The following is a 27333-nucleotide window of genomic DNA, read 5'->3' as shown; positions in this document are numbered from 1 at the left end:
AAAATGTGAAATAAAATTTCTATAAAAAATAAAAAAATATTTGAATTTAAAAAAACGTCATCATGATATTTCTTCTTCTTTGGCAAACAGTTTCGTGTTTAACCGATATTTTTAGCAAATCATCTTAACTGTAGGGCTCAACTTCCATTTAGCTGAAATCAGTAATGTAAGAAATGTTTGTTTACCTACTTTTTGGCAGCCTTTCCAAATAGAAAATAGAAAGTAATTTTTCTCTGGAAATGCATCAGTTTCAGTTTTTCAACTTTAGAATAGCTGAAACCAGTTACATGAAGACACACATATTTTTCTGAACATAAACACGCAAAAAAACTTCTTGCGGAAATGTATCGTTTTCATTTATTGATAAAAAATTATAGCAAGATTTGAAAAGCACTCGGCAATTGGAATTCGTAAACATGCGCGTTTGACAGTTTGTTTCATGTCGTGGAGAATAATAATACCTAGCTATTGCTGTAGCAATCAAAACACGATGTAGGCGTGCTTTGATTGCTTTTGTTTCACTTTTTATTTTCTTTTTTCTCAATGCGGTATTGATGTCTAAATTACAGTATCTACTAGATTAATTTATTAAATTTTCCAGTGTCATTTACAGATAGAAATACCGTACCGCCGAATGACGGTATATTTTAATACGATTTTGATTGCTTTGTTTTCAACATTTTGATTCGTTGATTCTCTATATTTTTATTAATATTTGAAAACAATGATTTTCCGCAAGGAATTTCTTGCGTGTTTATGTTTAGAAGTACTTTTAAAAAATAAAACAGAAACGTATATTTCTGTAACTGATTTTAGTTCTTCTAAAGTTAACACTATTTTATGAAAATGACATATTTCCGCAGAAAAATTTTCGTATGTTTATGTTTAGAAAAGTGTTTAGAATGTAGAGTAGGAACTTGTTTTCATGTAACTGATACCGGTTATTCTAAAGTAAATGATGCATTTGGGCAGAATTTTTTTAGGATTTTGTGTTTGGGGAAGCTTGGGGTGGCTTGGATGCCCAGCAACAGCAATGGAGGTCATCCTAGACCTAACACCACTGCACATTATCGTCGGTAGTTATGCCAATGGGACAATGATTAAAATGGACATTGGCGGATTCAGTACTAGGAAAATTTACAGGCCAGGGGCTTGGAACACTCTTAAAAAGAAAATTCCACTCCTCCAACTCCCAATGGATGACATACCAAGAATTTATAACTTTGAGAAACACCTCACTGTAGTATTGAGCAATAAAAAGTATTGGAAAGGAGAAACGTTTGCTCAGCATGTAAAAGACCATACCATAACGTGGTATACTGATGCTTTCAAAACCAAAGCAGGGACAGGAATAGGTATTTAGGAGGAAAACTAAATACTCCAAACCAATGGGCACCTACCCCAGCATCCTTCGGGCAGAAATCTACTCTATCAAAAGATGCGTACAGACGTTATCTTAGATAGAAACTATCAAAAACAGGAAATAGCCATCTTATCCGATAGTCAAGCAGCACTAAAAGCGATCAACTCAGTAACCATCAATTCGCAATTGGACAAAGAACGCCTAAAGAAGCTGAATAAGTTAGGCAAAAATGAGTGCTCGCTCACCAAGGAATAGAGAAGGCAATGAAAAAGCAAACGATCTAGCTAGAAAAGTAGCAAACACTCCATTAACTGGACCACAGCCGTTCTGCTTTCCAACTTAAAATAGAACTGAAGAACCTGGAAGACTCCATCCGTAACCTCGAATGGGAATCCTCCAATGGTATAAGACACTCCAGAAAGTTCCCCAGAACTTACGACTGATAAAAATCAAAAATTTTCCTTGATTTAAGTATAAACAATCTTCGGATTGTCACGGGGTTTCTAACAAAACACTGTCTCCTCAACGAATAAATCAATAAATTGAAGCTGAGAAACAACGGCGAATGCAGATTCTGTGGGGAAAATGAGGAAACACCAGAACACCTTATCACTGAATGCGCCGAGACGACAATCGTTCCTGCCATAAGCTTACGTGCTGATGTCGAATATAGAGGGCTGGCTGTGTCAAATACTGGCTTTTGTCATAATGTATGATGAGTTATAACTCGAGAAAGGGGAAGACACAATAGATCTGTAAGGTTGCGGTGATTAACCCCTCTCCTAAACATTCTACATCGAGGAGGCATATGCTGGATGTTTTGCTGTTTTTATAAGTGATTTCAGCTAAAAAAAATCACCAATTGTAGTTTATCAAGCTGCCTAACCTGAATTTATAACGGAATTCAATCTTATCTGTGAATAAACCGTCACTAATATACTAATATAGTACCTATATTTTCGTTTGACAGCCTTTACCAAATAATTGCAAATTCTCATCAATATTATTAATAGTACTTTACTATTCCACTTTCAGAACATTAAAATTAAACAAGTGTTTCTATTGTGTACCTGCATCCTTTGTTTAAAACATATTTCATTAAAATTTCAATTTATTTCGTACGGCCGTTTCTATTTCGAATCAGTTTTCATTTAAAAGGACAAAAATTTTGTAATGGTCAATATGGTCTATCCCGTTAAATTTTAATTTCAAATATATTGGTTCGGTATATTCTTTTAATTTACAAAATCTGACAATAACAACTATTAGAGCGCAAAATAACGAATTCCATTTGGCGATTGAATACCTATACTACACCAGAATTGAAATGAAATTACTTTAGCATTCGACCAATTCACGATTTCGATATTTTATATTGTTACTAAAAATTAAATAAGTCTGCAACTATCTAAACCTAAACTAGTTTTTTTTATATTAATACTTTATGTATATTAGGAATTGTTTATTAATATCATAATATAAAATTTATGTAATAGAATTTTTGTTTTATATAAATTACCGGATTAAAAACAGATTATCATATGAATTTGCAGTAGTAGTGTAGTGTAAAATTAATTATTATGTATGACACAATATATTCTTAACTAGCGTGTACCCGCGACTTCGTTCGCGTCGAATTAATCATTTCTAATGGTGATGATAAAGCAAAGCAAGAATTTCCATTAACATACAAACTGGATAAAATTTTCTCACATTTATGTCAGCATGAGAAAAAACAATATGGCGATATTATTATATTTTGGCAGTTACTAAATATGAAAGATAAAAATCATTTTCACCCCATTTCACCTCCTTAGAAAAATAAGTTTGCCAAAAATAAGCTTTTTACGTCAAAAAGTTTAAGCAGAATCGTGGTTAATCAATTACTCAACTTTTTGGAACACCCTGTATGATTTTTTTAAAAATTTCAAAATATTTAAGAAACAAAGTAAATTATGCGTGTACAAACGTTTTCCCGAAAGACTAACCGTTTTTTAAATAACAAATATTGTAATATTTGAGGGGCGTTTTTACCCTCTTGGAATTTGAGATTCGAGAAACACCTCCTTCTCGAACCTCTACACCTCACAGTCAATCCGTTTGCCAAAAATCAGCTTTAAACGTCAAGCAGTTTAAGCAGAATCGGGATTACTCAATGGTCATATTTTATGAAACACCCTGTATAAATTTTTAAAGAATCTTAAAATATGTAAAACAACAAAATAAAATATACGTGTTTAAGAGTTTTTCCGAAAAACTCCCCGGTTTTTAAATAAAAAAATATTCTAATATTTGAGGGGTGGTTTCACCCCCTTAGAATTCGAGTTTCGAAAAATACTTTCTTATCGAACCTCTACACCCTAAAGTCAATCCGTTTTCCAAAAATCAGCTTTTTACGTCAAGCGCTTTAAGCAGGATCGTGATTAATCAATGACCAGATTTTTCGAAACACCCTGTATAGATTTAAAAAAAAACTTAAAATATGTAAAAAACATTATTTATATATTGGCACCAACCATATCAACTCTAGCTGAGTAGCCTCCCGAATCCCAGGGACCTCAGTACCTGCAAGTGGGGATCTGCTAACTAACAAAACCTCTTCAGTTACGAATGTATTAAACCTCAAACCTTGGTATGAAAACAGTGTATTTGTATTATTATTATTTCTCTTTAATTAAAGTTCAAAACAGCATAGTTCAATTCTCTGGAATAGTGATCAGGGTTTTCTCTGCCGTGCTCTTTTACTTGTGAATTCCAGGCTTCCATCTCTGTCTCTGCAAGTACGGCACTCTTTTCATTTCATTTAATAAACTAAGTAGGGTTATTTACAAGTTTTGAGTTTGATTTACATATCTTATTCTCCTCAAACTTCCCAAAATATTGCTTCTGTCGAGCGCATCCAGGTAATCATAATAAACAATATTTTTAAGATAACGTAGATTCCTTTATTTCATATAAATTGTTTTTTATACAGTTAGCCAAAATATCACCTCTTCAAGTTTGTTGAACGAACATGCTTTTTTATACTACAACAAGGTTTCTAACAGGACAGTGTCTCCTCAATGAACACCTCAGTAGGCTGAAGCTGAGGAACAACGGAGAAAGCAGATTTTGTAGGGAAAATGGGGAAACACCAGAAAACCTTATCACTGAGTGCGCCGAGACGACGACCGTTCGTGCCACGAACTTTGGTACGGCTGATGTCGAGGATGGAAAGCTGGCCTCTGTTGAGTCGTCTCACATACTGGCTTTTGTTATAGCCCTGAGACTGTATGATAAGTTAGGGTAATACTGTCTGAATTTTCTATCGACTGAAGCTAATACATCGTAAAATGTATGGCCTAACAATTTCAATACAGCTAAAATTGGTCGAAATCCTTCAATTGTTTGACTCATACTACAATGACAAAATATTATCGACCGTCAAACATATTTATAATCATGATTCTAGGACAGAAAATCAGGGAAGATAAGATAAAATAAGAAAAAATAATATAAGTATGAACCAATAAGTACCTACAAAATTGTAAAGGCTGCTCTGGGTTAAGAAAAATGTAATCAATCTGATCGGGGATAGAAAATTAAATATTTTTTTAATTATATTATAGATATGTTTGCAGGTCTAAACTGAGGGGGGGGGCTAGAATCAAATATATATCTATGAATAAATCTCAAATAACGCTGTTGAAGTTAACTTCGATAGCATCAGTGTGTTTAGATACCTTGTGAGTTTAAATTAGCGAATATTACCTGTTTTAAATAAATAATCTCCTAATCCTAAATCTATATAGAAAATATTTCGATTTTGGCAGTAAAATTCTATTTGTGCGCCGACAAAAATAATATAATTATACCCGTCAACGACATATCAAAGATATCGAAATATTTACAAGAAAACATTAAAACTTTTTATGGATTCCATTTTTTTTAAATCTATTCAGAAGATGCTGGTGAAGACATCCATGCAGAGTTACACTGCTGCAGTTCGATACTTCGTCGTGCGATTGAAATCACAAGAAATTCTAAAGTAACATCTAATAATCTTATTAACTATTCTTATAAGCATCAATGAGGGAACTACAAAAATCCTGATCCTAAATGAAATCTCTCAATTTTTTTAACACGATAAATACATTTTTTCAATCTAATTCTATATATAAGTTAGATATTTTTTAATTGTATAAATAAAATTTCTAACAAAATATTTATTTTTTTCCATAGTAACTGTTAAAATTGCCTTATATCTATCAAAAATAGTAGATAAAATAGTACTTTAACCGCAAGGGTAGATTAAATGATACTTTAACAGCGAGTATAGATTAAAAACTTTATTTCTTCTCGCACGTTTTTTAATTGCTTCCATTTTTGAAAATTTTTATTCCTTTTCATAAGTTATTCGGGATTTAAAGGGAACTAGTTTGGATATGGCGTTCGTATGGCCTCAGCCTGAATATCTGTTGGTAATTTACTTATTTCGTTTTGAGCTATTTCTGGCTCCAATTCAATCAGCAATCGACACGAAAGAGAATTAAAAAATATTGACTCAAAACTGAAAACTAAAGAGACAGCTTTATTTATTTGTCAAATTCCATAGAAACCAACGCCAACCCAGCACAATATTTTTTCTACTCGTAATAAATTTCTTGAAATAATAATTTCTGAATATTTTTTAAAACGTAACTCGCTATGGAAAAAATATTGTTTTATACACGACAATAAAATTGCATTATCGTAAATACCATGTTATCGTCTTGTATAAAAAATAACTATTTATCTACTGAAACCTAAAATTTAATTTCAATAATTCTTAATCCAAAAATTTCTCTAACCAGAGATCCAAATTCAAATCCACATATCACTGTACTAATTCATTTAATTTTAAATGACCAGAAATGTATAACTATTTTAGGTTGCTATTCTAGTCCGGTTTACTATTTTTAAGAAATTCAGATTCTTCAATGTCACGGTAGTAGTTATATTAAATATACAAATAATTAATAAATCTTAAACCCGTTTTTGCAACAGAGGTTATGAGGACAATATACCGGCACATCGCTAAAAGTATCATTTTAGAATTGCTTACAAAATGGTATATCTTTTCTTTTTGACCTAGGTTGTAGTAATAGGTATTATTTGATTAATTCTATAGACTATACCTTCAGCACAGACTAACTTATTCTCTTATAAATTAGTCTGTAGAATGAATCCTATTTATTAAAAAAATAAATAACAATATGATCGAAAAAAAAAACGTTGTTAGCAATGGCTATGGATATGATGAAGATCGCTGTCATTTTATAAGTAAAATTATATGGGGAATGTCATCGCAATTCATTTCCAAGCCAACTGGACACCGTTATTTTTCACCATACAGTATAAAATATTCGGATCCTCTAATCTTTAATCTATAAATAATTTTTAAATTTTTGAATTTGTATATAAATATTCGACATGAGTGTACGGGGTGTAAATAAATAAATAAAAAAACAACTAGGTAACTGAATTTTTTTTAATTAAAAGGGTTTTATATAAATTTGTGGATTTGATATTTTACTACAAAGTTATTTAATTGTATAGAATGAATCAAAATCGTTATATTGTTTTTGCCTTTTCTCAAAAATGGTGTAAACTAAAAATTTTAAATTTTATAGAAAACTTATTTATATTACATATACAGAGTGTTGAAACAAGTGCAATATTACACCATATTTATTTTTTTATTTCTCACCAGACTAATTTAGAAAACAAAAAAAAAATTAAAAACAGTATGGTCTGTCTGTCTTACAGTTTTTAAATTATTGTCTCAATAACACCAGATCAAGGTACCATCAAAACAACTTAAATAAGTATGTTGACACTTGTTTGGTTTTGCATTGTTACCTTTTCAGTTTTAAATTAGTAGATGTAATATTATCTGATATTATTAGAAAGTGCCCCTCCCTAATAGCTAGAAGGTCAATGGGGGACAGTGGAGAAAAACGCGAGATTCCTACGCATCCTAATTGTTAAACTCATGTATTATTTTATATTTAAATAATAAACATATATGATTAAACAATAGTAGTTTAAGTCATACTACATGGCGCAGTCGTAGTGGGTAAAAAGTGGAATAATACCAAACAATACAAATTGGCGTGGATTGAAGTTAAAATTTACACTAGACAACATAACAGCATTGTTAGGAAAGTAGTGAAAAACGCTACTTCAAAAAACTTTGGATTAAAAAAACCAAGAACCTAAATAAAATAAAATAAAAAATATCTATATTACATTAATAGTTATTCCCTCGCTCCTAAATATGTATGTCATTTTTTTGGTGTAGTTATTTTTATGTCATTTTTTTATAATTACTTCCCCTGTATAATAATAATTTTAATAATCTCCTAATAAATACTATTAAAGTATTAAAAAATACCTTAAAACATTAAATAACTTACCATTATTAAAATTGAAGATTTCATTGTCACTGTTTTGTTTAAAACTAAAAATTAAAAAGTACTTTTCATTCAAGAAAAAGTTAATTTTCAAGCTCAAAGTCTCTATTTCACTGACCACTGTTACAGTTTTTAAATTAATGTCTCAATGTCACTAACACCAAAACTGGGTACCATCAAAATAGCATCGTACTACATGCTAACTTGCGATTGCAAACTCGTTTGGTTCTTGGCCGCTCACCGTTGTCGATTATATCAAAAATAAACAAAAAGAAAGTACTGATTAAGAGACGATTCGGAAACGATGGTACTTGACTCGAAGTACGACCGGTACCCGGCGCGGAATAGCTGCATTTTTGCGAGGATAGAAGAAATGGTACTACACTGCTTAGAGAATGCGAGTAAGTGTCTTGGTACTTGGTACTAAGCATACAGGGCGTAAAGGAAATAATTAGTGCGAGAAAACGTGGCTGATTTCGTATTTATTATGTATTAATACAGGATGAGTCTTAAATAAGTGCAAATATTTTTAGCGGCAGTATATTTCGACTCCAGAAACACGATTATTAGATTTTTTTTCGCGAAAATTTTTTTTGCAAAATTTAGATTTTTTTTGGAGTTTTTTAAGTTTTTAGTTAAAAAAAACATAATTTCGTAGATTAAGTCGTAGATAAAATGTATAAGAAAGAAAACCCAGAAAAGGCAAAAAGTCATTTTTTTTTAGATTTTCAAAGTGAAATAACTCGGTTATTTTGGACTTATTTGAAAAATGGTAACGAGAAAATATGTTTCTTTTATTGAGATCTATCAGCAAGTACTTGAGTATACTTGAGATCGAACTTATTCTTTGCACTTATGCATCATTCATCATGTATTTAGCAGCGGTTCTCAAGTGCGGTTCATCTTTCAGATGAGCAATATTTTTATTGCCTAAGATTTACAGCGGATTATAAGAAAAAATGCAAAGAATAATGCCGGGACCCCATTATATAGCCAACACGCCACGCCATGCCATGCCGCCCCACGTCAAGGAGATATGTGCGTATGTTTTTCCATTTAACTACATGTATTGCGAACACACGGGGCAACATGCCACCCACGCTATCCCACGCTATCACACGTGTGATGACAATCCCATATCTCATGTGTACGCTCTTTCCCACGTCGCAACACGTGGGCCCACGTGAGATAGCGTGGCATGTGGGCCCTAATGGGGTCTCGGACCAAAAAAAATGAAAAGTAAACTACATACTCCGGTTATGTCTGGTTTGATATTTGACTGCTGTGAGCGAATATCTGGTTCTCGCGTTTAGACGTGATTCGTATTTAGTCTTGGTAGTCACATAAACTAAACAAACCGAATCACATAAATATGTTGTGGCAAATGACAAATTGTGAACAATTTTGCCTCTGCCGAACATACAATCTGACAAAATTTTGTATTTTTCTTTTAAGCTGTACCCTGCTGTACCAAAATTCATAAAGTGAATGTCTGTTGCATTTTTTTTATCGCGGAATCCGACCTCAAATCAATCAAGCATTCATACTGCTCACGAGTATAATGCTGGGTTTTCAGAAAAATAAAAGTATTTGCAACCCAATATTCTGATTCTAATAGACACCTACCGCTGCATCCTTCAAGCAGAAATCTACATTATCGAAAGATGCGTACAACTTATCTCAGATAGGAACTATCGGAAACAAGAAATGTCTCAGCAGCATTAAGTCAAGCAGCATTAAGTCCTCCTACTCTGGATGCCAGCCCACCAAAGAATGGAAGGCAACGATGCATACAAACGATAGCTAAAAGGAGCGAACACAACTAGTTCCACGAGAACCGTTCTGCTTCCCAAGTGAAAACCAACTTAAAACGGAACTCAAGAACCTGGAAGACTCCATCCGTAATACCTCAGTAAATTGAAGCTAAGAAAAAATGGCGAATGCAGATTCTGTGGGGAAAATGGGGAAACATCAGAACACCTCATCACTGAGTGCGCGTAGACGACAAACATTCGTGTCATGAATTTTGGTACGACTGATAGCGGAGATAGTGAACTAACTTGTGTAAAATTTTGTTAAAGCCCTGAGACTATATTATGCTATACCTCAGTACCCTATATATACCTCAAGAAAGGGGGGCACAATAGATCTGTAATGTCGCGGTGATTAAGCACCCTCCTCATACATTCTACAACCTAATATTCTCGAAAACTTCATATTTGACAAGTGCACTTGGATAGGATACGCGGTGCATTTGGACAGAATTTGCGGTACTCAGTATATATGTATATACTGCAGTACACAGTTTGGAAATATGCTGATATACAGTTATTGAGTGGCCCAAAATCAGAAATTATCTGTGTTTGTAGATTGAATGCTTTATTGCACTTCAAATATTTAACTATAATTTTATACTCCCATTAGAGGTTAACTTTGTAGGAACGAAATATACAGAGTGTTATTTAAAAATTCTTCGCTCGGTTATTTTTGGGTTAGACTGGAAGTGGTACTCAATTGTTTTTAATATAAACTTTAATAAACTACTTTATATTCAGAACCAAAATTTCAAATTAACTCATTAAAAATCAATCAAATTATGACCTGTGTAATGATTTCCTTGTCTCGCGATACAACTTATAAATGAAGTGGTATTGTTAATTTATTATGTATAATTAAATTTGAATTATATAAGACTTAAGTACTTTAAAAACGGTAAATTAAATACTTGCAAAAGTCATATAATTCTTTAATTGGCATAATCTTGATTAGTATAATTTTTAAGATTAATATTAGGAATTAAATCACGACTTGGTAGTTTTAACAAGATACTTGATAATACAATTTGTAATACCGAGCAAAATACGATAAATATTTTTCTAAATTAGGATTTCTAAAATCGCATAAAAATAATTAACAATGGTATTGATGTTTATTTTTAACTTCATCATCTGAGAGTGGATTTACTTTCAAACATTCGTATTTAGATTGATTCAAATTAATGAATAAAAAAATTGTAAAAGCTATCTAAAACTTTTATTTCACAAACCCCACACCATAATTCACGATTACAATGATGAAAATGGGTAACTCTTGATAATATACAGGGTGGTCCGAATTGTATTCCAGAAACTTCGGCAGCATATTCTGCAGATAAAAATAAGTAAAAAAAGTTCGTATAAATGTATGTCCTAAAATGATTAATTTCGGAGATATTAAAGGGTGTAAAAGTTTCACTCTTATTTCAATTTTTTCTAAATAATTTATTAAAGTAGTAGTCTAAATAATTTCTAAGTAACGGATCGGGTGCTTAACCAGCAGTACTCAGAACATCGGCGCTTGCATTATGCTATTCTGCTGCAGAATATGCCTGCCAGTTTGGTATAGATCTTCCCATGCCAGTCATGTGGATATTGCCTTGAACAAGATCTGTCGAATAACATCAGGATGTCTGAAGGCTACACCTGCCTACAAACTCTACAGTTTGGAAGGAATACCCCCACCAGATATAAGAAGAGAAGCTGCCGGGAACACTGAGAGACGTAAGATGGAGGTAAACGCTGTTCATCCGTTGCATGGACATCAACCTCCCATAAATAGATTGAAATCTAGAAAGACCTTCCATCGATGGCGGGTCAAAACTTGTGGACACTGAGAAATGCAGATATCGCATCATGGATCCCACCTTCTGAATCCCTTCCGCCAAGTGCAGACCTGCAGTGGAAAACAGACTAAGAAGTGTGATTGGCAGAACAAAAGATAACATGGCCAAATTGAATTTTCTTAGAGATCCACCAACATTGTGACTCTGGTACAGAACCAACCACCAGACATCTATACCGGGTGCGTCTCAAAAGTGGCTCACCCCTATAACTTTTTTGTTTCCTCAGATAAAACAATGATATTTGGTATGTTAGTATATGACATAAATTGGGATTGATTGACGTATTCAATTGTTCTCAGTCACTTCCGGTTTCACTGGAAATGACTGCAACTTTTGATTTTTAAATGGCACCCTCGGTATTCTTTTACTTTATTCGATAGAAAATGACACTCTGAATCGAATGACATATAATATGTCAACTTTTGACATTTGGGCATATGGTTTATTTGAAATTGTAACATGCGGTTCATAACGACAATTTGACTCAAAATACCAAGTGTGTGGTATCAAATTATTCGTAAAAAATGCTTTTTCCAAATATGCTAATGAACCACCCTCGTTCCATTTGAAAAAATTGAGATATGATTAAAAATACGATTTGGGCATCTTTTAACCGGCCAGGATAAGACACTAAAAATATTGGACGATCAAATTTATTTTTCCAAGGCTCCTTGATTAAAAATTAGTGTTTTTAACACAGCCATGGCACTCTAGATTGAAATTTAAAATGGAATTTGTTTTTGAGTGACTATGTCAAAAATTGACATATGATATGTCATTCGATTCAGAGTGTCATTTTCTATCGAATAAAGTAAAAAAATACCGAGGGTGCCATTTAAAAATCAAAAGTTGTAGTAATTTCCGGTGAAACCGGAAGTGACAGAAAACAATTGATTACGTCAATCAATCCCAACTTATATCATATACTAACATACCAAATCTCGTTGTTTTATCTGAAAAAATAAAAAAGTTATAGGGGGTGAGCCACTTTTGAGACGCACCCGGTATAACTGCCCTCAGTGTGCTTATTTCTGGTCTGATAATATTTAGTGTTCGTACAATGTTCATTTTTTTTTAATTTTTACAATTTCTATGTTTGTATAACTGTCTTCAATTTTACCTTTGCAATATTCTTCTGTTTGTCTTTATACATTTTGTATATATTTTTTATTAGTATTTTTGTATATATATTTTTTTACGCAATGCTTTTGGGGAATGATCAATAAATAAATGCGCGTGGAAAAATACTTACTCTTCATTCTTTGTTCAGTACATCTTGTTGTACTGAGCGTGTTGATCGTACTCTTCGTACACACGAAAATCGGCACCCAAAGCCTGACCTTGCCAGCTCTGTATACATTGTACCGCAGATTGCAGATTACCTCAACACAAGCAAAAAGTTTTCCTGTTAGATAAAACTCAGGGATATCTCTAATACAACTATAACTCTAAATCTCTCTCTCTCTCTCTCTCTAGCTAATTCGTAAGACAAGCCCATGATAAGAGATTATCCTTTTCTAGCCTTTCAACAATTGAAGGATTACCATTAGAAGTATAATATAAATCATAGGTATTTTTGTTTAAAAGTACCACCTTCTTCAAAATAACACATGAGAAAGTAGGTAAACCTAAAATACGATAACTATATAATATATTCACCTGATTAAAAATTCGTTATATTATCTTCTTTCGTGAAAACCTCTTTAATCGTTAAACATTAAGAAGATAGGTGACGAGAAAACATACTATGTGGAAAATTACAGAGAAAATATCATAAAAAAGGAGTAAAAGTGGCTACATAGAATAAGGATATATCGCACGAAATGCATACATCTGTGTCGGTAGGTACACATTCAAGCTTTCATTTAGCATTTTCAAAGAACCAAAAATTTTCCATGATTCGGGTGTATAGAATTATCTATACCTCCAGTAAGAGAAGGGATGATTTTAACACACCACATATCAAAAAAAAATACAGAAAATAGTATTTTTTAGTGTTGAATTAATATAACGAAATGACAGACACTTTCCCGTTGGACAGACTACATATTTTGTAACTTCTCAATGTGGTAAAATACAATCACTGAAAGCAGTCAAATTTATTTAAGTATAGATTATTAACGATAATCTATATTAAGAATTAATCCTGTAGAAAGTCTATCGTCTGTATGGATAGTTGTTCTATAGCAAGTCTTCACAGAGTAGAGAAATTTAGCGGCGTGCTTATGATTCTGCTTAATTTGTTTGTTTAACTGGATTGTAGGTTTTTAGAATTGCAGTTGTTTCGTAGCACAGTTCAACCAGTAGGTTTATACTGATTTTTCAATATTTCCAATTAATATTTCGAAAACAACACGATATCAATCACGACTGAGACAGCAAAATCACTTACCATAGACTAAAAAATTTGCATTTCTCCTCCATTATAAGATAATTGTAGCAAACTTTTCTATTCTATTTTATTAAAAAAACAATGCTCCTTTAAAAATAATGTATATTTTAAAATATTTAAAAGTACAGTAGGAATATTAATCTAAGTATCAAGCATACATACATACATACATGTTCTTAAAAGTTTTTAACAAAAAATAAAAACATCTAATATTCAAGACATAAAGTAATTTTTGCGAGAATTTTTGTATAATAAGTAGATTAATTAGACAAGTTTTTTTTCATAAACAAATTAATAGAAACAATTAATTCAAGCTTCAAACTTATCCTAAAGAAATCATGGTTCAGAAACTTCTTAAGAATTAGCAAATGCTTCACAATATTGATAATCATGCACAATATGCTTTTCTCCAAATTCATAGAATTAAAAATGTATAACTATATTAAAACATAATACAAAGTATCCAAGGCAAATTATTTTCTTGTCCTAAATGCTACTGAGAAATAAGCTACATAAAAATGTATCTAAATAAAAATAGATATTGTAAAGCTTTAGGCTGTTATTCTAATATTATCCTCCATACAATTTTTAAAAATATATTTTTAACCTAAATTCATACCGCTTAATAGCAGTCCTACAGTGTTATTTTTTAAGACATACCATATATAATATAACCATAAAACATCTCTACAAATAAACATTAACAAATTATAATTTAATAGTTCCTACACTAAAACACTGAGGTCTTAAAAACTATAGCTGAAAATAAGTGTTTTGGGTTATAAACACACACGAGAGTCACTGATCCGACGAAAAGAAAAAGAAGGAGGAGTCTTATTCCGACTCCTCCTTTATCAGTGACACTTCGATCATTGACAAATCGAGCATATGACGTTGGTATTTCTTAAAAAATGCATGAGCTGAGGCAACACTTTTGAAAGTTATAGTTGCATGTCGCTCATTTTTATCCCTTTGCAGCTTCTGAAACGCATTTACAAAGTAAAATTAACCAGCAATTAAGTCTGTAACGAGTTTTGGTAACTTATATGTATTACGATATTAAAATACTAAAATTCCTAGATATGAAGGTGAATACGTAGGTTGCCTTTTAAGTTTTTAAAATCGCTTGTTTCTTCGGTTGTACTGGACACGGCACAACCATTCCATTAAAGGATCGAAGATTCTTAAGAGTCTATTACGCTGTACTTTTCGATCGCTATTAGGGGTTGGGTAAAGCGGGTGTGGGGCCGAAGAAAACATATATTACATTTCAGAAATCTGCCTAAGGTTTAGACCGATCCTGTCGTGTTAAACCACACCCAAAATTCCAAACACACGTGCCTTGATTAAGGTTTGCAGAGCCTTAGCATTTGCCATAAAATAGCGAGTAATTTGTTACACAACCATATAAATTATATATCACTGTAATCAGAAAACTATAATCTATTTCCGTATTGTAACAGAATTTTAAATTATGTCTTTATTTTCGAGAAAATTTAGTCCAAACATAAGGAATATTTTGTTGATGTTTGACCATCAAAATCTTAAAAATAAACGAGTTATCTAAAAATGTGCTACAATACGGATATAGTATAATCCTTCATCTTTAATATCCTTCTTCATTTGTGTAAAAATACCTAGCCAGTTTTACATAAAACGTTAAATGCCGAACGCTGATTTTGCTACTTCTTCGGACTAGTGAAATGGACTCTTAACGGTATACAACAATTTGTTTGTCAACGGTCTTCGATGAAAAAGAACAAAAAACGTCGCATCATTCTTCATCACGACAATGCTCCCATAGATCACGTCAAACAACTGAATATTTGAAGGAGAAAAACTTCGAATTAATGTGTCATTGCCCGTATTCACCCGATTTATCGCCTAATGACTTTTTCTTGTTCCCCACTGTCAAAAAAAAAGATGCGCGGACAGCGATTTTCATCACCTTAAAAAGCTGTTGAAAACTTTCAAAACCATGTTTTTACGATATCAGGTTTTACGATATAAGCTTCAGAGTGCAAAAAATGTTTCCAGTATTGGTTTGAACGTTGAACGTATGCAAAATATGTATAGGCCATAGACCTTAAGGGCGAATATTTCGAAAAGCAATAAAACACTTTGTTTGGAACTTGTTCGTTTCTGTTTCACTTTTTGTAAAAACTTAAAAGGCAACTTACGTATTATAAACATAATATATACAAACTATATATAGTAGTATAGATATTATACACATATAGCACCATTTATAATCTTTAATATATCTTAATAATACACTAATTTTCATTAAGGTGCCCCTTTAATGCGCGGAAGTCCAATATCGTCGTTGTTATCAAAGATATAAAGAAAAGTTTTATATAAATAGATTGCAGGGTTTATACCGGATGCGTCTGAAAAGAGGCTCGCCCCTATAACTTTTTTTATTTTTTTAGATAAAAAAAAACGAGATTTGGTGTGTTAGTATATGACAAAAATTAGGATTGATTGACGTATTCAATTGTTTTCGGTCACTTCCTGTTTCACCAGAAATGACTACAACTTTTGATTTTTAAATGACACCCTCGGCATTGTTTTACTTTATTCGATAGAAAATAACACTCTGAATAGAATGACATGTCGTATGTCAACTTTTGACATTTTCGCATATGGTTTATTTGAAATTATAACTTGCGGTTCGTAACGAAAATTTTACTCGAAATATACCAAGTGTGAGGTGTAAAAAAAGCGATATAGCATTTTAAATAATGCGATACTTGCGGAGCCATAAAAATGCCAATTTTAATCACTTTTCGTATAATATAGTGTTCTAACCAAAGTTTCTGTAAATAATAAATTGAATGACAACACCGCATAGCACTTCAAATAAAAATATAGTGTACCATATGCAAAATTTTATACTGAATCCAATTCTGTACAGAAAAATGGGGGTTGCAATTTAAAAAACTAAAATCTTCATCCTTACTTTTTTCGAGACACCCTGTCTTCAACAAAACATTTGTAGAATAAGCACATATATAGTGTGTCCCAGAAATAAGTGCAAGTATTTTAAGGGGTGGTAGATCACGATAAAAGAAACATAATTATTTTCTCTTTATCGATTTTCAAAACATTCAAAATAACGGAGTAATTTTAACTCCGTTAATTTTACTTTGAAAATTTCCAAAAAAAATGTATTTTTTACTAAAATTTTGAGAACCACTGGATCTTTTCCGGATTTTCTTTCTTGTAAAGTTAATCTAATACCTATTGCCATATTATCAATAAATTATGTTTTATTAACTAAAAACTAAAAAAAAATCCAAAAAATTTTTCAAAAAATTTCGAATTTTCAATTTTTTTTTTACGCGAAAAAAACCTCATAGGTGTGTTTCTGGGGTTGAACTATACTACCAGTTAAAATACTTGCACTTATTTCTGGGACACCCTGTATAAACCATGCAACATTTATATATTTTTTCCATATTTTCGACAACGACGACGATATACCTCGTACTAATGGGCCACCTTATACCGTATGATCGAAAAAAAAAACGGCGTCAAATACGTATGAGGAATAACAATGGATGATAATTTTAGCGAGGTTAATCTCTAGACGTCTTTACTAAAAATTGACATAAATCTCCAAATTATCACCGATTTTTATTCCTCAGTCGTCTTTGACGCCGTTTTTTTTCGATGGTATGGTATATTGTTCTGTACAATCAAATGTGTCACAAATATATTTTCACAGAAATATGACCTGTCAATTATTTTTTTTAAATAAAATATTCAAGAAAATCGCAGTTTAGCGTTAACAAAAACTTAACCAAACCAAAATATTTAACATTATTAAAAAAATACCATAGAATTATTTCCGAAAAAAAGCAGATAAATATATATTGAGTAACTCAGTTTTTGTAATTAGACATTGTGAAATATCTTATTGTATTCATTGATAGTAATTAACATCTCTATTTTAAAGCAAAAATACTAATAACGATTAATTTAATTTCTTTGTATATATTATTCGTCTCTTTTTTTTTTCAAATTTTATTTTCTATATTAACTTCTTATTGTCTGAACACATGGTTTTAGATGTTTGAAAATACGAAACTATGATGTTAAGGATAACATTCTTTTTGTTTAAAAATTTGGCATAACATAATTCTTTAATTATGTGCTACAGTAGTCCTCTAATTGCGTAACGTATTTGTGTGTGTGGAGTTATTACTACACAAACTATAATTAAAAACGTTTAAAAATTTGGTTTATCATTCGATTTTTTTCTAATTTATTATTGCTGTTATATTATGTTACAGTAATCATTAAATTTCTAATTACAGCCTTAACAGAGGTAACTACTTATATTATGTATTATTTATTATTATATAACCTGCATAATTTTTTTTAGAATATTATGATGTCAATTGAGGTCAACTTATTTTAGAAATAATGACGCTCGACATGCATTCATAATTGAATGACAAAATCATAATTGAATGACAAAATAATCAGTTTTTGTTAATTAATACTTCTATTATTTAATTATCAATATAAGAATTAGGGTACATAGTGGAGCATTTCATTTCTCCGCGATGCTCGCCACGATGTAGGCATCGTGGCTAGCATCGCGGCGGGATAAAATGCGCCACTATGTTGGTACCCTTACAATGCACAGCCTATTACATAATGATATGCAAAATCCAAAGTAGTTGAAGAAGTTTTACAAAATACCTATTTATTTTATTTATCATCGATTATAAATAATATATTCTCAAAAAATTATAAATGTATTAAAAGATATTTATCTTTGTACTTAAAATGTATAATTTCTGAATGTGTAAATAAACAAAATACATAATTTAAAATATATAAACTGTTTTTCCAAAATAATAAAGTCATTCCAAATTTAGTAATATACACTCGTATAACGGATACCTAACGGCAACCCCTCCCATAACCAAAAAAAATTGCCCCAAAACTAAATAAATTCTAAACAAATTAACTTTTCATTTTCTTATAATAAAATTAAAACAGATTTAGACCAATTTTAAAACGAATAATTTTGTAGGTAACAGTATAAACAAACATAATTTTAAATTTAATTTGAATATAAACTTTAAAAAAAATCCATATTATTATGGAATTCATTAAAGTGATACAAAATTGATTTTGTTTTCAAAACAGCCTCGAAACAAATAAATGTTCTTCCATTAAAAATATCAATCTCCTTTGGTTTGGTTTGGTTTGGATTGATTCTCCATAAACGTTTTATTTTACTTAAATATTTACTTCAATAATGATTAAAGAGAATATACAAAATACAGGGTGTCCTGAAATTCCGTGGACATAGAGCTACTATATATTTTTAGAATTAAAATAAGTCCATTGGACACAATTTACATCTATGCAAAAGTCGTTCGTTTGTCCGTTAGAGGGCATCAAACTTAAAAAAAAATACATTTTTAAAGATATTTTTAAGAACCGTTATTCCGATTTGAATGAGATTCAGGGTGCTTATGTTTTGCCAAACGCTTTAACATTTGATTTTCACAAAATTCACGAAAAAAATCAGGAAGGGTGAAGACCATCACCCTCACACCTACATAAATTCTAGTAGAAATAATTTCCAACTCCACCGACCGGTGGTTCATATATTTTAAATTAATTAACATTCAGGTTTATTTTTGATTGATGCCCTCTAACGGAAAAACGAAGCATTTTTTATAGATGTAAAAAAGTAAAGTAAAGATTTCAGTTAACGTCTCCTTTTTGCTGCCAGGGCTAACCTGGACGGGGCATACTTTGTTTTACGCGGAATCCGAACCACGGTCCTCGGTCATATCATGGTCAATGGCCTACCGGCTTGGCAAGTGTCCAAATCGATTCTTACTCACGAGATATCCTATCTGGTCCGGCCTGGAACCGGAGTGAATGTGCAGTGTGTGCCAATAGATTTTACACTTTTGCCTTTTTTTGGACAACAACACGAAACAGATTTTCGAACCGGTCACCCGTCCATCCACTAGTATCGCCTTACGTCGCTTAACTTCGGTGTTCTCATGGGAACCGCTGTTTCGACGTAGATGGACCGTTGCCTAATAGATGTGACTTGTACCCAATGTACATATTTTGATCCCAAAAATACGTAGTAGTTCTATGTCTACAAAATATTGGGACGCCCTGTATAAGATCACTAGTTTTACTTTAACACTCTCTAGCTACGAAACAAAGCAGAATCGGACCTATGTTGAAATAAAAAATAAATCTTATTTTTACCTGAGGAATCTCCCCACAAGAGATGGCACATGTTTTTTGAAACACCCCATATACTATTCGGTCGTTGGATAAGACCATATTAAGTATTCCAAATGTCTAGTAAACTAATATAATTTCAAATTTATAATCAGGAAATTTAGTCTAATTTCCTGATTATATATGAAATAATATAAATAAAAAAGATGTTAAAACAAATTCAATTTTGTAGCACTAATAAACTGTCTGTTATGTTTTGATTTTTTTGTATTTAGCAGTAATATAACCTATGCAATATTTAATACATTTATGCAAGTGTAAATGAAAAATAAGAATGGTTGAAAATCAAACTAATGGACTTGCATAATGTTCGAATACACCCTCATATAAAATATAAATTTATGATATGACATAAAATATATTATATAGGATATCAACAGTCAACTTTTAATAAACTTAAGAATATCTTCTAAAACATCTCGACTTACATCTAAAAGGTACAACAAAAAAAAATAATAGAAAGTAAAACAAAATAATAAATGTTCTCATTATTTCTATAGCATTTCCATCCCATATACTGAGGTCAGTTTCTAACGATTTCCGTGTTTATCTATACTGATTCAAAATTACTAAATTTCGAGATATAAAGTAGACAACTGAATCTCAAAACTGGACGCCATTTTTTTTCAATCATGTGGTATATTACCCAATTAAGTTTGAATACTCCAATTTCAGACACAATATAAGAACAAATATTAAGAACACCACCAGCAAAGTCACAAAGGCTCTCATGATATGTAGAAGCCTGGCAGACCTAACCTAACCTAACATGTCTCCTCAGCGAACCTCAGTTGATTGAAGCTAAGAAACAGCGGCGAATGCAGATTCTGTGGGGAAAATAGGGAAACACCAGAACGCCTCATCACTGAACGCGCCGAAACGACAATATTCGTGCCATAAACTTTGGTACGACTGATATCGGAGATGGAGAACTAACCTCTGTAAAACCGTCTCAGACACTAGCTTTTATCAATCCTGAGACTGTATGAGTTATAACTCATACACTCTCAGGATTGACTGAGTCTCAGGTTATAACTCGTTATAACGCAAAAAGGGCAGGGTTGCCAACGTTCAAAGTAAAAAATAGAGGACGACAAGGTAAAAAAGAGGCACAAGCGAAACATTTTTTGAAACCTCACCCAAATGTCTAGTATTTACCAAAAAGTTATGTCAAAGGTATTTGATTGATGGTCTTTCTTACTCTCTTAAAAATTATATACTCAAAACTTGTTAAAATAAAACAAACCATTTTCAACAAAACATTTTTTTCAAAACATAAATTAACAGTAAATAAACAAAGTAGTTAAACATGTTTATTGCTTTCACAAATATTTCTTGTGCATAAATATTTTCTCATTTTCTTTTCTGTGCAAATGAGTGGAAGTAGCCAAAGAAAGAGATTAATTTTTTTAAACATCGTGGCGATCGACGAATATTTTTTTAGATTTTGAGTTTGGTATGTAAAAAAGAGGACTTTTTCAATGCGTGAGAGAAAAAAGGACAGTGAGATCAAAAAGAGGACTGTCCACCGTCCCATCAATATTTCTTACAAAGCATCCTGTATACTCAAAACGAATTTAGGGCTGGAACAAATTCCCCATAAGGACCACTAAATAAACTGTAGTTGGGGGTTTACAAATTTATCCATGACATTTATTAACCTAACCTAAACAGATAAGCACAAACTAAACAAAATATAATAGAAACAGAAAAAATTACCAAATATGAAAGATAAACATGTTATATTATTGAAGCCATAAAAAAATTTCGAATCTGAGAATTTGTTATATGAATGGAGATGCTACAGTAAAAAAAACAGGATAATTGTATTGTATCAGTTAATATTGTGTAATCAAATTAATAAAAAAATAAATATGTACTCATCCAATATCACAGCTTAATAAACAATTGCAGGTTATCCTGGGGTAGCTTACTTTAAACTGAAACCATGGTAAATTGTAAGGGTGTCGTTTATTGTCTCCGATATTGATTTTAGAAGAAACTTTTAATGGAACTTTTTAAAGTATGGGTATTAGATAAGTAGTCTGATCTACAACCTAACCTAACCTAATCAACTTTGCAACTCTTCCACTAAGCCGTTTTTAATTTATTTGCAAAATTAGGTTCTTCAAAAAAGTTATTTGTACAACCGTAGAACACTCCGGCCACAAGTAATCTATTAAACATTGTGAAACGGTTTTAAAGTCCTTTACTGGGTACCAACCCACCAAGAGATAGAAGGAAAAAAAGCAAAGATCTAGCTAAATAAAAAAATAAAGCTAAGATCTAGCAAAGATCTAACTAGAAAAGGAGAAAACACTCCACTAACTGGACCAGAACCATACTGCTTCCCAAGTGAAAACCAACTTAAAGCTGAATTTAAGAACCTGGAAGACTCCATCCTTAACCTGGAATGGGAATCTTCCAATGGTCTAAGAAACTGGAAGAAATTTTTCACAACTTACGACCGAGAAAAATCAAAGATTTTTCTTGATTTAAGTGACAACAATCTTCAGATTGTCACGGGGTTTGTAACAGGACAGTCTCCTCAACGAAGACTTCAGTAGATTGAAGCTAAGAGACAAAAGCGAATGCAGATTCTGTAGGGAAAATGGGGAAACACCAGAACACCTCATCACTGAGTGCGCTAATACGACAACCAGTCGTGCCATAACTAGCATCTCTGAAGCCATCTGAGATACTGCCTTTTTGCAAAGCCCTGAGACTAGGAAATGCAATCCCGCAAAGGCGGGATCCCTCTGAGATTCCGCGGGATCAAAGTTGCAAGATTTACCGTGCGGGATCCGCGGAATTTACACATTACTACTGGGTAACCGAATCGATCTCGATTAGGATCAAACCGCTTCGTTCCTGGCCGATGCATCGACGCTCGGAACCCGGGGGAATTCCCCTTGCGGCTTGACCATTAAAAATAAGTGAAACAAACAGGTTAGTTGTTAGATTTCTTTCTGGCGTATGTGCGTAAGTGAAGAAAAGCGTTTAACTAGTACTTGTGGATAATTTCGTCAAATAAATTGCAGGACATAATTATCGGGACAAGCAAAATTTTAGGGTAAATTTAAAGTTGAATATCTCTTGAAGTAAAAAAGATTTTGAGATGCGGTTTGGACCAGGTTTTAGAAGCATCTATTGTAATTAAGATGCTATGTGGTTTTCGAAAATATATTTAGCGAATTCTCGTATACAGAGTGTTTTATAAGAGTGTGAAAATTTGGTCAAGAATCTTTTTTATAGCAAATTTACAATTTTTAAAAAATCGAAATTTTTACCATGTACGACTAATCTGTATTGAAATTAGAAAAAACAATTTCATAGTTTATTTAATTTTTTTTGTTTTAAGGAAAATACGTTTTTTTCGAAAAAATATGCATTTTTAGTCATACGTATGGCCCTAAATGGTACAAAAAGCTTTGTATATTCTGCATATGCCAAAAAATTATTGATATAGAGTGTATCTAAAAGCAGATAACTAATACAAGTTAAAAAAAAACCTTCAACATCAGAATAATATTTTCATTTATAAAATAAGTAGACAAATTATAATAAAATTTAAGTTTATTTAATATTAAATATATTTTTTGAACACCCTATATACATCGGTCCAAATTTCTATACAGCTAGTTTAAGATACACGCTATATCAATATATTGTGGGCCTATGCAAAATGTACAATGCCTTTTGTACCATTTAGGACCAAATGTATGACTATTGTTTACAGTGCCGCAATTTTGCGGATCTGCGGGATTGATTGCTTTAATCCCGCGGGTTTGCGGGACTGAGATTTTGGTGCGGGATTGCATTCCCTATCTGAGACTGTATGATGAGTTATAACTCGTTATAACTCAAGAAAGGGGAAAGGGGGATACACAATATATATGTAAAGTCGCGGTGATTACGCGCCCCTCTTAAACATTCTACGTTCTATTCCATCAAGCTTTATCAATTTAATTGAAATTACATGTATTTTCAAATTGTTTGATTACACAATATTCAGATCACACAAGAAGATACAAAGAACTACACATGACGACAAAACGGTCACCGGTAATCTCTATTGCTTACCTGCACTTCCCCGATACTCTTACATATTTGAAATATTTTATTATTTCTGGTACTGGTCGAGATATTTTTAATCACAACCTTTCGAGTAGACATCAATGTTTCATCTTTAGCCAAAATCTTTCTATCCGCAAGAAAACTTGATAAATGCTTCTCGTCCAATTGTAAATCTGGTTCCTGTTTAACATTTACAGGTTGCTCGACCGTCTTGGTAATCGGTACTCGATTGTTCATAGAGTTCTTTTGATACTTAGTAAATTTCCTAGAGTAACCATTAGTTATAATTATATTGTTGCCCGATTTCATATGCTTTTTTACGCCACGATTCTGAATCGATTGTATCAGCGGAATTTTCGGTTTAAATTCTTGTTGATTAAAAGATACTTTAACGTTTTCCACTTTAGGAATAGTTTGGGGTTCATTTTGGGAATCAACTTCACGCAGATTTTCCAATCTTCTTTTTTCTTTCCACTGTAATATCGCCTCCCTCTTCCTTTTCTGTTCTTCAATTTTCAATCGAAGATCTCTGGTTTGGTCATCGTCCTCCTAAAATAGTGTAATTAAAAATGAACATGAACAAGGATTTATAAATTATAATAAAAGTTAGACCTTCTGAAGATATCAAAATATTTACTTTATTTTTATTTTTAAATTTTCACAAATTATATAGCAGTTCTAGAATAATTATATATAATGTTTCTTATACTAATTAAATTTATATTTAATTAGTAGCTATTGAAATCCGTGTATTTGTATATATCAGTTGTTTACGATATTCTCTGATGGTTTAAATGGCAGTTTAATGTGGCAGCACCAGCGGCATATATATAATAGTTTGATTAAGAAACTAAAAATAGAAGTTTTTATTTGACTGTTTTTCATATCTAGCTTTGTTTTTGAAGAAAAAAATATGTTTCTAATCTTTGGATACCTAGTACGAGAAACAGAGCAAATTAATGAAATGCTTTTTTTTAGTAAACTATGATAATACATATGTATTAAATTATAATAAATTGTAAAGTAAAAACAGATACATATTTATTGGGATAGTCAGATATCGCTATCAATAATGGAGATAAAAAGATAACAACCTTCATAAAAAACGCAAAATACTTACAATTTTAACAGTAGTAACATTAGTCACTTTAACTTCCCTTACTACAGGTACTCGATCTTCTACTTTCAATACCTTAATATTTCTTTGTGGCGGTTTTACAACTCCTAATCGTTCATGAACTAACTTTTTGGAAGCAAAACTAAAATTGTCCCCTATCTTTCTTTTCATTGGTTTAAACTTAGGAGCTTGATTGTAATTTCTCATTCGATTTGTATTCATATTAAAACTGTTATTTTGTAAATTAGGGTTGTGTGGTGGTACTACATTCAAAGTGGGTTGTATGCGATATTGATCTACAGGTTGTTGATACATATTTGACTGTGGTAATGGAGGTGGTGGCTGGCTAGTGTTAATGATGATAGGTGAAGGTGTCTGATAATTATTTGGTACCATTTTCTCAACTTGGGGTGGTTGTAGATATGACCACTGATTGGGTACCTAAAACAGTACATAAAAAATTATTTACATTCAACCTAAAAAAAAAACATAACAAACAAAACTATATATACACTTAAAAGAATGAATCTTTACCTGTACTGGTGTGTACTGGTTGTTTGATCCATCCCAATACGGAGGAACTTGTATATTCTATTTAAAAAAAATATACATGTAAATATATTTAGTAAAAAAATAGTTTTTTAGTTAAATATTACAATTTTAGCAGTTCCTGGCACTTACTTGCATTGGAGCTTGTTGATGAACACCAACAGGTATAAATGTTTGCTGTTGAGGAGGTACAAATTGCAAATGATGTCCAGCAACTACAGCATTACCATGGGGATCTGACATATTTTGCATAGGAATGTTTGATGGTGGTTGCATGGAAGAACCCATATTTGACAAATTTCCTGCATTACCAGAATGCCAAGGATTAACATTTGATGCACGGTCCCATGCTAAACGTGCTACAAAAGAAATTAATATAGAAATTAACAGTGTTATTATTATACAATGTACCATTATTGTTCACATGCACAATGCCCTGAAATCTTGGATTTATAAGGACTGTTTTGTTTTTGCCATGCTGGTTCCGATTATAAAATTTTCGTCCATAATTTGGGCCACCACCTCTGCGCCTATAGCTTTGGGTACCTCTTTCTCTTCCTTGACTATTTGCTACTAAATTCAAAGTGTTAGAGATATATTTTCAACACATTTAATATTTATGTTGTATTACTTGGTGGGTCGGGTGCTGTAATTTTCTGACGTTCATTTGAAAACTTAAGTCTCTCGTTTCTTATATTTTCTTGTTCCACAGTATTACTGCTATCTGTTATATAGTGATAAATTAATTACACTATACTTTAGCAATAATTAAAAACCTACCTTCAACCGATTCATTGATAGCTTCATCTTCTTCTGGTATCAGATTGAGAACATCTTCATCATCTTGCAGCAAAGCTTCCTCATCTATATCATTTACATCAGGACAATCTCCATCATCATCATTTAAAAACTCTTCGTTTCTGTAATAAGAGTTTATAAAAAATACACAAGAATGGTATCATTTTTAATGTAATAATACTTACAAATCTGACATTTTAGATAATAATAAATCTTCTGGGAATAAATAAACCTAAAACTAAACTGGTTCCAGTTTTATAAAACACTTGAATCAGCTTGAATAATGGGTGAAAGAGAAAATATAAATGCAAGGAAAACCCAATAAATAATTAAAGAGCTTATGAATGTAAATTTTCAAATAGAGAATATTATGGAAAATATTTATTTTTTCTTTTCGTTGAAAAACTATAAAAATCCAAAATCAAAACCCTACACAACTTTTCACAAATCAAATTTTCTTTGCTTCTTGTGACTTGACCTTGAGATCTTGACGGCCTTGACGGGATGAAGGGTTTTCAAACAGATATTTCCCCAGTCCACGTTTTAATCATATAAACTTGGTTGAATTATCATATGATTGGTCCTAAACAATGACGTCATAGTAAAATTTCTTTTAAAATTTCTTTTAGAACTAATGTTCATAACATC

The 27333-nt window shown here is 31.8% G+C and overlaps 2 protein-coding genes across 4 annotated transcripts in view; both read right to left on the bottom strand.

The window, feature by feature from the left end:
* Positions 1 to 8182, bottom strand: part of LOC115891507 — a 47257-nt gene extending 39075 nt beyond the window's left edge. Inside the window, exon 1 of the mRNA XM_030911975.1 lies at positions 7801 to 8182. Within this exon, the coding sequence (XP_030767835.1) occupies positions 7801 to 7824 (24 nt within the window). The 5' untranslated portion in view covers positions 7825 to 8182. The remainder of the gene's footprint in view (positions 1 to 7800) is intronic.
* A 5759-nt stretch (positions 8183 to 13941) lies between these two features.
* On the bottom strand, positions 13942 to 27183 carry LOC115891506. 3 transcript variants are annotated; one of them, XM_030911972.1, is made up of 9 exons: positions 26871 to 27183; positions 26668 to 26807; positions 26519 to 26611; positions 26299 to 26460; positions 26020 to 26246; positions 25873 to 25929; positions 25342 to 25779; positions 24228 to 24770; positions 13942 to 14831 (listed from the first exon to the last, which is right to left on the bottom strand). In XM_030911972.1, exons 1-9 carry the CDS (start codon positions 26879 to 26881, stop codon positions 14685 to 14687), a joined length of 1818 nt encoding a protein of 605 aa, XP_030767832.1. In that variant the 5' UTR covers positions 26882 to 27183; the 3' UTR covers positions 13942 to 14684. The 3 variants fall into 3 exon arrangements, with proteins under 3 accessions (XP_030767832.1, XP_030767833.1, XP_030767834.1); XM_030911973.1 differs by having other exon boundaries at positions 14547 to 14831; positions 26299 to 26457; XM_030911974.1 differs by lacking the exon at positions 13942 to 14831 and adding an exon at positions 18083 to 20574.
* Positions 27184 to 27333: the final 150 nt, after the last annotated feature.

The sequence above is a fragment of the Sitophilus oryzae genome, unplaced genomic scaffold (assembly GCF_002938485.1).
Source record: "Sitophilus oryzae breed Bouriz unplaced genomic scaffold, Soryzae_2.0 scaffold_1184_pilon_pilon, whole genome shotgun sequence".
Taxonomy (NCBI): domain Eukaryota; kingdom Metazoa; phylum Arthropoda; class Insecta; order Coleoptera; family Curculionidae; genus Sitophilus; species Sitophilus oryzae.
This window is presented reverse-complemented; position numbering and strand designations above follow the sequence as displayed.